The 15,250-nt window shown below is 40.9% G+C and overlaps 1 protein-coding gene across 1 annotated transcript; it reads right to left on the bottom strand.

Moving 5' to 3' along the window:
* Positions 1-3,904: 3,904 nt before the first annotated feature.
* On the bottom strand, positions 3,905-12,066 carry CNRIP1 (cannabinoid receptor interacting protein 1). The gene is made up of 3 exons (XM_070933069.1): positions 11,680-12,066; positions 9,419-9,563; positions 3,905-5,382 (listed from the first exon to the last, which is right to left on the bottom strand). The coding sequence occupies exons 1-3, from the start codon at positions 11,856-11,858 to the stop codon at positions 5,218-5,220; spliced, it is 489 nt and encodes a 162-aa protein (XP_070789170.1). The 5' UTR covers positions 11,859-12,066; the 3' UTR covers positions 3,905-5,217.
* Between the last annotated feature and the right edge of the window lie 3,184 nt (positions 12,067-15,250).

Here is a 15,250-nt window from a genome sequence, read left to right as displayed (position 1 = left end):
ACGCGGGGGGGTTGGGGGGGCAGAACCGGTTCGGTGACATCATATTGTCACCGCTACTGGCTTGGGGGAACCGGGCCGAACTGGGAGGAACCCACCACTGATTTACATGTTTTGAAAATGCTAGGTGGGCAGGAGTTGGGGTAAGTAACGGGAGCTCACCCCATTGCATGGCACTCAGGTCTCAAACCCAGGCCATCAACTTTCCAGCTGACAAGCTCAGCATCTTTAACCACTAAGCCATTTGTGCCCCCATTCACATCACTGACTAGCACTCTGCAAAATAGCAATGAGGGCCTTGGAAAAATTATTCAAATGCCAGCATCTGTTTATACCTCAAAAAATTAGAATGTGCAACTGTGCAGGTAATTTTCCTAGGACACTCTATAAAAGTGAAAATTGGACTTTGAAGAAGCAGGATATAATATTAACAGTTTTTTTAACTTTGGAGTTGGAAAAGACTTCTGAGAGTACCATGAATAGACAAAAAAACAACAACCCCAGATTAATATCAAACAAATCAATCCAGATTTTTTTACTTAAAGACACAAATAACCAAGCTCAATTTATCATCCTTAGGTATACTGTGCATAGACCTCGCTCTCCTGAGACCTAATCCTGGGAAAGGTGGAAGGAAAGAAAGGAAGAGGAAGAACAAGGGTGGATTTTCTTTGGACAGGGAAGTAAAAATGCAAAAGAATCACTGTTGCGCTTGAGCATACTAGCCTTCAGTGTAAGAGAATATATGTAGATCAAGATTGAACTGTGGGGTCCTTGGTGCTCTCTGAGCTTTGCTTGTTTGCCTGCAGTCATTTCATTACCTGACTAGGTAACATAATAATGATTCCTAGATGGGTAATGAAACATCTGCAAATAACCAAGCTCAGAGATCAGCAAGGACTCCTCATACTATTACCCTGTTTCCCCCAAAATAAGACATCCCCTGGTAAATAGAATAGTTACTACACCTGGGCTGGAAAAATCTGATTTCCCACTATGTGTGGGAAATGTGTTTCAGCTATAATAATTTAGCTATAATATAATAATTCAGCTATAATATAATAATCAGGCTGGGCCACCAGATTTCTACTATGATTATTTTAGCATGACTCCAATCAGGTTTTTGCCATTATTTTCTTCATATTGGGGGTCTAAGGTGCAACTTTGCACATAAAATAGTATAATGGACATGACCAGGGTAAGGGATGAGAAATTATGTCATAGTAAACATACTATGTTTTCAAGATGATAATCTTTGCATAGTTCAATAGTTAAGATTTATGAAAGATTCCCTCCGAACTAATACTATTGGACTTATCTCATGGGAGATTCCACATTATGATGGAATGCCAAGAAATTCTATACTTCTCTACTCATTCACTGATCACACACACACACACACACACACTTTGATACCAGTGTTGATTTCTGGCAACTGCCCGTACCACTCCCTGTAGTTTCCTTGGAAAAACTTTCAAAGTGATTTGCCTAGGGCTGAGAGTGAATGATTGGCCCAAATTTATTCAGCTGCTTCTGTGCCTAAGGTGAGGCTGGAATTCACAGCTCCTGTTTCAAGCAGGGTGCCTTAACCACAACACCAAACTGGCAATATATATTCTATGCAATCTCTTCCTCTAGCCCAGGGGTATCAAACTCACGTCATCACAGCAGCGTCACATGACATATCTGGACTCTCCCCCTCCCCTTCACTTAATGGGGCATGGGCATGGCCACTGCGTGACGCATCCGGCCCACAAGTTTGGCAGTCCTGCTCTAGCCTATTCCTATTCCCCATTGCAACTGCTTTAAAGAGTCAGGTGCCGTATTTGTGCTCTGGCACATTCCAAAGCACCTCTTCCAAGGTGACTTGGAAATTGTGCACAGCTCTAACACACGGTATAAATTTAGAACACAATGTTTAATTTAGTTCCATGTCATGCTGGAAGCAGGTATGCGAAAAAGTTGTTCAGCTCCTCACTGCATTGATGAACACACACAAAAACCAAAACTACTGCAGTAGCTGTGCTTCACAATGAACTCATTAATCCATTAGATGCTATGAAAACATAAAGTGTTTGATTAAGAGCTCTGGCGAGCTAAAACATCCCTTGTTGTAATGGGAAGGCATCCTGGCTGCCAAAATGTTCTCTGGATTAAGAAGCAATCGAGATAGCCCAAATAACTGCACAGCCTTCCTCTTGAGTAAACCACAGGAATTATCATTTTGGGGTTTGCCTGCAGGTAGCTGGGAGTTGATGGAGGAATTATCTTTGCTCATAATAATTAATGTAGCTTTTTAAAGAATCATAGGCTTGACCACACCTTACTTCTCAATCATATTGGATTTTTTTCTGCTGTCTTAAAAGGATTAAGACCCTTCAGAACAGTGAATTATACTGTATTAATTAATAGAGTCACCTTCTCCTTAGAAAAAGAACTTAGTTTTTAAATGTTTTTGAAAAATATTACTTTATGCATTAAACAGCAAGAGTGCTTGGAATATGGATTTATAAAGTTTAATAATAAAGTTAAAATTTTAATTTATAATTATGCAGTTTTGGGTTAATTAGAAAAAAAATTAACATGGGAAAATGGCGATTGTTTTGAATGTTTTCATGATAAGGGAATCTTGAAGGTTGAACACTAGAGGGAGCTAGTGGATTAAGAAAATGAAGCAAAAATCTTTTACAAATTTGGTTTGTCTGCCACGTTTTTTTTTTTAGCAAAATAGATATCACTTCTTGATAAGATTAACAAAGCTTGTTATAATGAAATTAAAAGTTCAGCAGATGATTTTGAAATTATTTTTAAGGGGGGACTTAAATGTAAAAAGTAATGAGAAAGATATGGAAGAAGATATGGGCCTAACAAATGGAACTGATGATTTATTCCCAAAAGGAGATACAAATATTGAACCAGGAAACTGATTTAGATATTTTTTTATATACAAAAGAGCTCTGTTAAGGTTTGGAAGGACTTTATTAAAAGTGAGAAACACAATCTAATCGGATATACAAAAGAAATCTGCTAAAGTTCTGAAAAAAATACTGTTTGAAACAGATGAACAGAAACTAATTCTGAGGCTCTTTTTGAAGGGTTTAAAAGATACTTTAAAAACCTAGGGAACCTGGTTTATTTGATGAGGGCTAAAAGAGAAAAATATTTACATCTGGTTTCCCTGAGTGGCTTTTGGTGACAAAGAAGTTGGATTTGTTTTTTTAAAATCAATAGATGAGCTATGTTAGAGCTATTAAGATTGTCTTTACTTGCTATGATGTAGGGGGAACTCTTTTTTCCACTTTTCTTTCTTTTACATTTTTCAGTTTGTATTTTTGTAGCTTGTATTGGCTTCTATTCTTTTAATTTATAATAAAAGTGAATCACTATTGTTATTAAATCAGTAATACGCTTGTTAAGTGAATCTGGTTTCCCCATTGACTTGGCTTGTCAGAAAGTTGCAAAAGGTGATCACGTGACACCAGGACACTGCAACCATCATAAAACCCTAAGTGTAAATCAAAGACTACCTGTAGATATCTGAATTTTGGGGATCATTCACCAATTCTCCTGAAGCAAATTAGTTTGGAAAAGCTGAACTAGGTATTTAAGTAAGCAATACCCATGTATCCCAAGACAAGCAATAGCAATCTACTTCCATACCATTGTCAAAAAACTATGACTATGAATCATTTAAAAGGCTAACTTTCTCAATATCATCTAGCCCTTATGTTCAAGTTAGATGGCGAGGCCCTGCTTCTGATTCTAGTTATGGATCTGGCTCACACTGAGAAACTGAGGAAACGTACCAGTTCCAGCATCCTCTCCCTACTTTTGCATGGCAAATTTTCTGTTGCTTACCGAATTGGCAGAAGTAAATTATTATTCCAAGAATGCTAAATAAGCGACACAGGTTTCCAACTCATTTATTACAAAGATCAAAAGCTGTATCACTTTACAGATTGTTCTCATGAATGGCACAAATACACTAATATGCAAAGTAGCATCAACACAACCTCCTCCTATTAATCCAGTTGTACTTTGTAAAAGAAGCAACATTCATCTGAAATTCATAAGAGATAAACAATGTGCTTCTCATTTGCCACAGATTTGTAAACAGGTTTATTATAGGGTATAGCACCAGATTCCAGAATCCTGCACAAGCTTATATACAAACAGCTTTCTTTTTACTTGGAGAGCATCCTGGTAAAATCATGTTTAACCTGAAATATCTGAACTGCTGCAGCTCAAATGTTACTTGTAGCAAATTAATTTCGTTTTTCCTTAAAAAATATCGCTGGACAGGTAATCTGAAAACTTGTGGGCTTTGATATGCAACATTAGGATATATTTAATTGTAGTGGATACAATTATTATGAGAAATATGATGCAATTTAAAACCATTGATATTTTGCATAATTTCAAGAATCCCATCACTGCTTATGGTTTGATAGGTGAAAACTTACTCGTTATGTAATATTCAGCAATCCTAAACCTTCGCTGTGAAAAGCAAAAAAAAAAAAATGAGCAGATAATAATCTTATTAAATGCCCCGTCACCTGAAATAAGCACTGTGCGCTGTAATCTGTACCAGAGGAAAAGATTGGAGAGTCAGAACAACCAAAAACCCAATTAGCATGGAGTGCTAAGAGTCATAGTCCAGTAACTTCCTCAGTCCTGGAAAAGCATTAGTAGAAAGGAGAAGGTATCCTGACATTTCAGCGCACAGTGGCAGCAGTGAAGCTGCATTTCACAACACTTGCTAGCATGAATGAGAACCAGACTGAACACAAAAATAGAGAAACTGTTATTACCATGTATCAGATAACATTCTAAAACAATGATTTGGGGGTGTCACAAACTACATCTCAGGAGGATTATGGAAAGAGAGCTTCTAGAGCCTAGTGGATATTGCAATATCACCTTTTGCCCATTCACCCCAGTGCAGGTGAGGAGCCATTCACATTTAAGGAGGGAGCAGGAGCCATCTTTCCAGCAACACTCATTTCTTATGACCACCATTTACAACCTACTCACTTGGAAGCAAGTCTCGTCAGCTTCAAAGGAAACTTATTTGCAAGCAAACGTGTTGTGAGGTGGGGAAAGGGAGGAATCCGGTTTATTCCACAAAAACATTTAAAACCGAGGGCCTGAGTAAGGCTTTACACTGGTTTGAAGATCAGTTATTTCACCAAGCAATTGTCCAGACAGAGTTGCCTCACTTCAGAAGAAGTTCTCCTTATTGATCCACATGAGGCTGCGCGTTTCATTGGGTTTGCATTCATACTCGATGCAGCCAAAGCTGTTTCCCCATTGGCAATGGTCTCGCTTGTGATAATTGTAGAATTTGACTTGCCAAACTGTTTCAAAAGCACCTATGTCAGTGACCTGGAGAAAAAGTACAAACTCATCTCATTGTTTCACCAGAGCAGCATTTCCTCTTTATATATATTGACATGACCAACCAAACCATACAAGAGGCCATAAAATCCATAGTGTGTTGCATAGCAAGGAGTAAAGCCCTCTCTCTCAAAATAGATATGTATCGGTGTAATCTGTTCACATCTGGAAGAGGCTAAATATTTTACTGCCTAATAAATCTGCCTCAGATTGTAGCATAACTGCCAATGAACAGTTAGTTCATTAGTTTGGATCTAGATTTGCAAGAGATCAGCAGTTTTATTCAGAGCAACATTTCTGCTGAAAGGGCAAAAATGAGCTGATCTTTGCCAACTACTTTCTTTCTGTATCAAGCAAGTTCCTCTCTCTCTTCCCAAAAATTTGGAGTGAAGGATTGTTCTATTTTCCCCATAGAGCAGATATACACAAACTTAAGGAATTAAAGTTTTCTTTAACGATTGGAATAAAATTCTTGTCTGTGAGTATATGTACTATTAAAGGTAAACAAGGGAAGGCATTGCCAGATATTGTCTATGGAGATTCTCAGTCATCCAGGTATGGTTGTCCCAAAGGTGCTTTTTCAAGAGGCAACTGGACTTTCTGGTTTTTTCTTTTGAAGACGTTTCGCTTCTCATCCAAGAAGCTTCTTCAGTTCTGACTGGATGGTGGGGAATGGAAGAATTTATAATCCTTGCAGACAGCTGGTCATTTGCATTCTTTTAGCTAATCCAGAAAGTCCAGTTGCCTCTTGAAAAAGCACCTTTGGGATCGCCAGAAATTATCTTTCTTCAGAAATATATTTAAGAAATATATTTAAGTCTTAGTTCTGTTCAGTTAATGTAGAGCTGCAGTAAGTCTCTATGTTAATGAAATAAATAATATGGTCATAAACTGAGAAGAATGGTGAAAGGAGTATGAAGAGGAGAGGGAGGGGGAGGAGAGGGAGGGAAGGGAGCTGGGAAAAGCAGTGCAGGCAAAGTAGAATGAAGGGAGAAACCGCACAAGGAAGTGGTACATAAAGAAAAAAAAAGCAGTGAAGGAAAGTGTGGGGCAAGAATAGATAATAGTTGGGGAATTTAGTATATGAGAGAGGAGAGAGACGTTCAACAAAGGGAAATATGGCAAGAAATAGGTAAAGATGGAGAAAAGGTGGGAAATCCAATGAACAAAAAAGAGGTCAGGCTGTGTTGGGTAGCACGTTGCATCTATCCCACTGCTGGGACAGAAGGCCGCACTGCTATCACTCTTCCCATAAAGCATGATTGTCAAATTATATTGGAAGTCAAGAGATTTTGAAAAGAACTCAATTTAAAGAAACACTGCAAAAAACATTTGGTCACGTTACTGATGATAGCTAATCTTCGTCAGAATTTCAGCCCAGCGTTTGTGATTTTGCTCATCTGTATGTATTTCAATTTTTCCAATGGAGTGATTTATTATAAAACTCCTTTCCATGACTTCTGAGTCAACTCAGAATCAGAAGCTTCTATGTCTCATATATCAGACACAAATATTTGCTGAATATTAGTTTATAAAGTGCAAAGCGATACAACATATTTCTGGCCCCAAAATTTATGGAGTGGTATCAAAGGGACCTTCAGTATTGTTTTAAAATCGTAATTGTTAATTTAGTCAAAGGGAAAAGTTCTTAAACATATAGAATAATCATATGAGCTGTACTTCATGTATATTTTTTTAAGTTTGAATTTTAATTTCACCAAATCAAATGTAGCTTCTATCTGGAATCGATTTTCACCTTTATCCTGGAACCTCATGCTTTTGAAAATGCAGCCCTGGCATTAGATATGCTTTCCATTTGCAGAGTCATTGATTTCAAATGTGTTTCAAGAGTAGAAAGATCCAAACCACAGGTAGATTTTAGCAGATGACATGACAATGATACTGTTGACCACTTAAGCTTAGTGAGAGAAGAATGACCTTGTAGCACCAATGTTATTTTAATGGTCTCTCCCATCTAACCCTGTGGGAAAATCTTATGAAGAGCTAAGCATCAGATTCCCATGTAAAACACACTGATCTCTAGGAATGGTTGTTAAAACTTTTGAAAGTTTACTTAAGTAAACTTAGGTTTACTGCTTTAAGTTCATAAACTGAAATAGATAAGAGACACATTTAATATTTTTAAAGGTTCCCAAATTTAGAGGGGGTGGTATCACATGAGACACATAAGCCAATCTGGGATTTGGGAGTGGTTCTTTGCTTTTTTAACTGCTTACTTCAGAGTTTCCATATATTTGTTAATTCAAAATGGCAAGCAACTGTGACTTTTCAGAAATCATTGCCAGAGATTTCAAAAGCAGGAGGTTGGGAGGGTGGGGTACAGGTGACTCTAGAACCATAGGCTGCCCACTCTTGTCATGAACTTTGATGAGGATGATGCAATAACAAAGAATAGATTACTAATTATTTTGGGATGTTAGACATAGATGAGGATCTGATGGGCACTCTGACAAATAATAACATAGGCAGAAAGCATTAATTTACCAGGAAGGTAAGTTGGGAGAAGTTATTCCAGACCATTTCTGGCCATCCATTCTGCTGTCTATCTCCCTAGCTTTCTTTCTTTCTTTCTTTCTTTCTTTCTTTCTTTTTTTGCTTAGCTGGCCAGCATTCTCTCAAATACATTACTAAACCCCCTTCCCCCCCTACTTTCTAAGAATACCTATCAAACTTATGTGAAGCCCAAAGGCATTCTTCAGAATAGAGGATACTAGAGGATTGTGCTTTGCTATGAAAGTCCATTTCCCCTGCATATTTTAATTAAAATGACTATAAATGAATAAAAGCTCACATGAAGTAGAAGACACACTGGAAGTCTTTCCAGGAATATGACTGCTTGTAATTGCTCACATGATGGTAATGCGAAAACTTATTTAGAAGATTCTAGAAACTTCCTTAAGGGGACAGTTTTATCTGATTTAATGATCCTTGGCAGAAAAAAGTATAAAATAGGGAAGTAACCTAACATAGACCTCTACCCTTAAAGTACCAACATTTTGCAGATCTAAATATAGCATACTAGGGATGAACAATTTTTTTCCCAGTTGAAAACTGTCACATATTCCCAGAAGTACATTGGACCAGAAAAAAAAAACCCTGAAGATGGGGCTATTGACAAGGAACAAATTCTTTCCTCTGGGATAAATCCAAAGCTTTTGGGATTGTGTGCAGCCATGGTCCTTCAGGTGGTGCATCTTTGTTTTTTATCAAGACATGGGATGCTGAACTTCCCACTCCTCAATTGAAATAGATAAGAGGAATTTTTCAAGTCAGAGATGAGTGCATCCAGTTCTGATCATCACTCTTCCAAGCTAATGACCTCTATTCTTGCCTCATTCACCGTTTCAATTTCTGATATTTTAATCAAGGACGTACTTTGAGGCTATAGGCTTGGCAAAGTAAAGGTGAGTTGTAGTTATAGCTGCAACCTTCACAAATGCTTAAAAGATGAAAATTCATTGTCAGAAGAAATCAGACAGGACATCATCTGAAATAAAGGTTGTGCATTCTGGGAAGAAACCTCCTTTCGAGTAGCAAGTAGTAGTCAGAACAATCTTAGGGTCAGGAAGCAAACTACATTGTAGTTAGGGCTTTCTTTTCTATAACAGCTGACCAGGGGTGGGTTCTACTTACCTCTACTACCGGTTTGCAACAGGGCCGCGTGCACGCACAGAAGCTTCCTGATGACATCGGGATCAGAGGGCGGAGCCTCCCGCCAGTTTTACTACCAGTTCTTGCGAACCATTCTGAACCAGGGGCAACCCACCACTGCAGCTGACCACAAAATTAGTTTGCTTCTTTTGGAAGCAGGGAAAAAGACAAATATAAAAATCTGAAAACGTGTACGCAGCCCAAGCGCAGCTCATTACCATAAAAATGAATATGATCAAATCTATTTCACGTATCATACAGTTTACCGTTTTCACTCTTCTTTCTACTAACTTCATTCCATTTATTTTTCATCCTTCTCCTCCTCCACCCTCCTTTCAGAGATATACACTACCTGTAGGTTGACTTGTATAGGTTGTCTTTCCCCACTTTTGGTATGAGGAACTCCTTCTGTGTCATAGATGCCAGTGTAAGTAACAAGCTGTGGTTCTCTTGCTGTCTCTTCAAGGGGCACATTGACTCCACCTATTCCCATTGTCCTGAAACAGAGTTTGGTAATCTTAATATCTGTTAGTACTTAATGACTGTTAGATCTGTTAGTACTCCCATTGTTTTGAGATGAGAATTTTTTTAAAAAAAAATTAAACTGTGATAATGATTTTCTATCCATGTGGTCTATCCACTGCCTTCTCCCATGCAATAAGAATTGATGCCTTTGCTATTGTCACTGAAGTGATCATCTGCCTCCAGCATCTTCTACCATGGGAAGTCATAAATACCAGGTTAGGAATAGATCATCAGGGAGAAAAATCTGATGTGGAAACATGTGGAAAATGGTTACGTACTGCCATGGAAAGGGGGCAGGAAGGAAAGATAATGCTTTAAAGTCTGTCTGAATCTCTTTTGACTAAAATCCATAATGCTGATTCCGCCATCGCTTAAATAACACTAATCTAAATTAAAGACAATTGAAATAAGGAAAATAGCATGCTCAAAGAAAATTGTAAGGACTTAGAAATCTTGGATGTTGCTAGTTCAAAAGACAGAGAAATGCAAGATACAACAAAACACTTACATAGCTTAAATTAGGAGGATGTGAATCACCCAGCTCCAACAATTTAAATAAAGATTCAATAAAGAGGAAGCATGTGCACAGCTGTACGAAATTGCTAAATTATAGACTAAAAGTGTTCAAGCTTATCCAATACATCAAATCAATTCAGCAATTCAATTTGAATATTTTATCTGAAGACAGAAGTTGCCTCAACTGGCACATGATCATTTATAGCAAACCTGTGCATTGCCCTTTTACTACAAAGCAAGATGCCCCCATGTCCTCAGATCCCAGATCTCATACATGGCATCAGGTCTCCAAATATTCAGAAAAGAGAATTTTCCTAGCTTTACCTGGAAATACTCTGCATGTAAAGCACATGTACACCAGTGGTGGGTTTCAAAATTTTTTACTACCGGTTCTGTGGGTGTGGCATGGGCATGGCATGGCTTGGTGGACATGGCAGGGGAAGGATACTGTAAAATCTCCATTCCCTCCCCACTCCAGGGGAAGGTTACTGCAAAATCCCCATTTCCTCCCAATCAGCTGGGACTTGGGAGGCAGAGAAAAGATGGGGGCAGGGCCAGTCAGCATTTTTACTACTGGTTCTTTGAACTACTCAAAATTTCCACTACCGGTTCTCCAGAACTGGTCAGAACCTGCTGAATACCACCTCTGATGTACACTTCCAGGCTACAGCCTTTACTGTTGCACTCCTCTTCACCTAGAATAGGCAAGCAACCTTGTGACTTCCAAACAGCAACCTCTTCCAGCACCATCAGTTGCAAAGGAACATGGGACTTTTAGCTACAACATCTGAAAGGCACCCTCCCACCCCAATGCTTAAAAACGGGAGCCTTGGGAAACTGGGCCACATCTTACCATATCCCCAAATACAGCATAGCTGTATAATCTATCCTTTTAATACAAGCCATGAACTTACTGATCTCAAGAGGCTGAAAAGATACCGCAGGGCGACTGTATTCTAAATAATAGAAATTGGTCACAGACGAAACCTGGTAATGTCCCCAACGGAAAGCCGCACCCAACAGAGAAGAGGCTGGGTGAGCCGGCAGACCGTTATGTAACCAGACTTGGAAAGCTTTCGCCCATTAACCGGCTTCCCCGCATTCATTCAGGTCTACCACCGTTCTGCTCGGCGTTTCTTGCAGCTGTCTCTTATTTTCTCGTCCCCGGCCTAAAGCCCTAAAGATAATTGCAGGCTTAGGCCTAGGTCACCTAATTGCTTTCCCCTCCGCCTATGCTATATGGTTGCACCTAGCAGGGCGCGACTAGGGCGTTTCTCCGAGCCTTATCGCTCTCCGAGAAGCCGGGAGCCCGGATGGGTGTGTTCGATCTCCCGCACTACGGCTGCTTGCCGGGGTTGTTTAGTGAAGGGGGGTGGGGGGGGGGAGAAGAAAGGAGCTAGAAATTGTCCAAAACCGGCTAACAGAAAGAAGCTGCAAATCCCACGGCGGGAAAATGGAAGCGCCTGCCCATCCGCTCGCCAGCAATAAATCTCGGCGCTCTATAAATCAGGGCGGGCGGATTCCGAGGAAGAGAGAAGCGGCTGGCGGGGAAGGCGAGGGATGCGCACTTACGTGGCGTGGATGGTCCCCGGCTTCAGGGCCACCTCGACCTTGTATTTGGCCCCCGTCAGCAATTTGATGGTGCGGTTCTGACCGAACCTCTGGCCGTCCACCTTGAAGTAGACGGGGCCGTCATTCGGCTGGATCTTGAGGGAGACCTTGATCCGCACCACGGGGGGCACCTCGGCCATGGTGCTGGCGGCGCGGCTGGAGGGACTCTAAAGAAAGGGGAGGAACCCGAGCTCAGCCCCCCGCGAGATGACGATCGCGACCCGTTAAGCACCCGCTCCAATCCGGAATCGACCAAACCGGGCCCATCTGTGCCTGGTCGGTTTTTCTAGCCGCGAAAGCGAATCCGGTTCGGCCTGCTTCCTGCGCTCGCCCAATCCACGGGGTGACCGAGGGAGGGACTCAAACCCGAACAGCTGGAGCGCGGGATAAGGTGGGCGGAAAATCGGCTGGGGGAAAGAAGGGAGGGGAAAAAAAAAAAGTAGCGTGGATTCGAATTGACCCGGTGGAAGAAAGAGCTTCAGCCGCTTGGCCCGGCGCCGTGGCTATAAATCGCTCCCTGCGCCCGCGGAGGGCGAAGTTGAGCGGCGGTAGCTCTTGCCTCGAAGAAGCGAGCGTAGGCTCCCTCTGCCCGTCTAGATCCATTGCTCTTGCACTGCATTGGGCTGGTCCAGCTGAGACCCCCCCCCCCCCGCAAATAAGGGAGAGGGAAAGTGCTTTTGTTTCTCGGTATTGATTGCTTCCTAGTATGATTCGATTGCTTATTTGAACCCTGTGACTATCATTAAGTGTTGTACCTTATGATTCTTAACGAATGTATCTTTTCCTTTTATATACACTGAGAGCGTATGCACCAAGACAAATTCCTTGTGTGTCCAATCACACTTGGCCAATAAAGAATTCTAATCTTCTAATGTCTCCTCCCTCATTGCTAGCTAATGGGGAAGCAGATTGGGTTTGCTGAGCTTTGACCTTCTGGCCCTCTGGAAGAATTTGCTAAAATAAGATGGTATGGGCAGAGGTTTCTCCTTCGAGCTTGCTGTTTAGCTCATGGATGTTTCATGAACCAAACTAGGTAACGTCTTAAGTGGGGTTTTCAAAGTGTGTTGTTTGTTCATATATAGGTCCTGGGTAGTAGATTCATTTCACTCAAAAAGCCCCCCACTGAAGATGTTACCTACTTTAGTAATGAAACGTCTGGGATCCAGTGGTGGATTAATGCTCCCTGGTGCCCTAAGCACTGAAAAATCTTGGTGCTCCCCTCCTTCGTTCGTACATACTGTACGAACGAAGCCAAGTTTTTTTTTTCTTTCTCAACTTGTGGTGTCCCCTTTGGGCCTGGTGCCCTAAGCACATGCTTAGTCTGCTTAATGGTTAATACACCACTGCCAGGAGCCAAGCAGCAAGCTTAGGGAACAAACATCTGCCCCAATCTACAACCCGAGCTACAGATATTTTCTACAATTTCTAATAAGATGGTATGTTTTCCAACATCACCAGCCTTTTTCAATCTGATGCCCTATGCCTTAGGAGTGTTTGTGCCCTTGGCTCTCAGTCTCAGCTGGCCTTCTCCAGTGAAGCTACAGGCACTGGGCAGCCAAGGATGATAGAAAGGGAGGTACATTCAAACTGCATCCAGACTGGAGAGAACCTTTGCTTTCATTGCCAAAATTAAAGAAGGCACCTGAGCAGGTAGAAAGCATTGCTCGTATGTTTTTCTGGGGAGCTCCTCAGGGCTTGTCCCCTGTTCAACTGCTCAAAGTTGAGCAAGAGAGTGAAGACAGAAGTAGGAGCAGTTTAAGTAAAGAAAACCTGATCAGTTAATCCCTTTCCAAGTTTATTATCCTAAAGTGAGGATGATTAGAAATCATGGATAAATTGTTGGAATTCCTTTATTAGTCTTCTTAACTGGTCTTTATAGCAAATGCAGCATGGTGGAGGCAATTTCTTCATTCCGGATCATGCCCATTTTCTTTAAGCATTCAAATAATGGTAGCAAACTTTAGAATAAAATAGAATTCTTTATTGGCCAAGTGTGATTGGACACACAAGGAATTAGTCTTTGGTGCATATGTTCTAAGTGTACATAAAAAGACAAGATACACTCGCCAAGAATCACAAGGCACAACACCCAGTGGCAGTCTTTAATAAAGTTCATAGCTTGAGCTGCTGCAGAATGGGGTCCTGTGAACAGTTTTGGTGCCCCAAGAATGGTGCATGTAACACCTTTGATGTGAGACTTTCATTGGGTGTCAGTTTGCTTTCAGGTTCAATTCAAGGTGTTGATTATCACATTTAAAGCCCTGCATGGCAGGAGACCAGGTTATCTGAGGAGCCACCTTACTTCTATCACATGAGCTCATCGCATCTGGTCAGGCAGGGAAGGTATGTCATAGAGTCTGTCAATTAAAGAATTTCAACTGATGGGATCAAGGGAAGAGGACATTCTCTGCGGTTGCCCCTGCCCACTGGAATAACCTCCCCTCAGAGGTTAAGTGGGCTGTCATTCTCCTGGCCTTTCAAAAGAGTTTGAAGACCAGGTTCTTCAATTTGTAGAGTGGCACATAATCCCGGAAGTGGTTAGCTCCCTGAAGCCTCTTCCCCTGCCTTTTAACTTTTAACTTAGAAAGGGACCTCAGAGGTTTTCTAATTCAACCTCTTCTTGGTTTTTACCTGGTTCCTTTTATTAATGTATTACATTTTATATTATTTTTATGTTTTAATGCTGTTAATTGTACACCAGCCAGAGCCATTCTGAGAATGAGATGGATATTATCTACATTAGACAGACAGACAGACAAAATAGGGAAAAGCTTTTCAACTGGAGGGCTACATTTTTTAATGAATAAGCTTCTTGGTTCACATGCTATGAGTGAATGGAAATGGACAGTCTTTCATATCCTTGGTACCCACATTAAAACCCCCCATAGCTTTCTCAACCAAATTACTCTTCCAGTAAGAGAGAGAGAGCGAGGGAGAGAGACGGAGAGAGAGAGGGGAGAGGAGGAAGGGGGGAGAGATTCTCTTCTAAAGCAATAAAACTTGGGAAAAGACATATTTCAATGACATCAGTTGAAGTTTTGGAGAAAACCCTAGTTGCATTATTGGAAACCTAATTCCTGCATAAATGGTTAAAGTTGGATTGAATTCATCTCCTGGAGAGCATGTGTTTTCTCAGTAACCATGTAGGTTTGGCTTTTAATTGCTTTCTTTGATTTCCTGGTTGTCTCTGATCCATGAAAATGTTTACCAGAAGAGTCCAAGGTTGGCCAGTGGTTTCTAAATATGGCCTGCCCACTACAAGATTGCCATCTGCAGGGTATGTAAAAGATGCTGCAATATTTATGGCTTCAAGACTCAGACAAAATCAGTATAGTGTGAATTACATTGCAGTATAAGAAAAGGGGGCGCAGTGGCTCAGTGGCTAAGACTCAGCTCTTTCAATCAAAAGGTCAGCAGTTCAGCGGTTCGAATCCCTAGTGCCGCGTAACGGGGTGAGCGCCGGTTACTTGTCCCAGCTTCTGCTAACCTAGCAGTTGAAAAGCACATAAAAAATGCAAGTAGAAAAATAGGG

The sequence above is a fragment of the Pituophis catenifer genome, unplaced genomic scaffold (genome assembly GCF_029215685.1).
Source record: "Pituophis catenifer annectens isolate HBS135680 unplaced genomic scaffold, rPitCat1.0.hap2 SCAF_1, whole genome shotgun sequence".
Lineage (NCBI taxonomy): Eukaryota > Metazoa > Chordata > Lepidosauria > Squamata > Colubridae > Pituophis > Pituophis catenifer.
This window is presented reverse-complemented; position numbering and strand designations above follow the sequence as displayed.

Coding starts and splice junctions, on each gene's coding strand:
- CNRIP1 (XM_070933069.1), bottom strand. CDS start 11,858: ATGGCCGAGGTGCCCCCCGTGGTGCGGATCAAGGTCTCCCTCAAGATC. Junction 9,564..11,679: donor CCGGGGACCATCCACGCCAC/GTAAGTGCGCAT, acceptor ACTCTGTTTCAG/GACAATGGGAATAGGTGGAG. Junction 5,383..9,418: donor CTATACAAGTCAACCTACAG/GTAGTGTATATC, acceptor CTTTTTCTCCAG/GTCACTGACATAGGTGCTTT.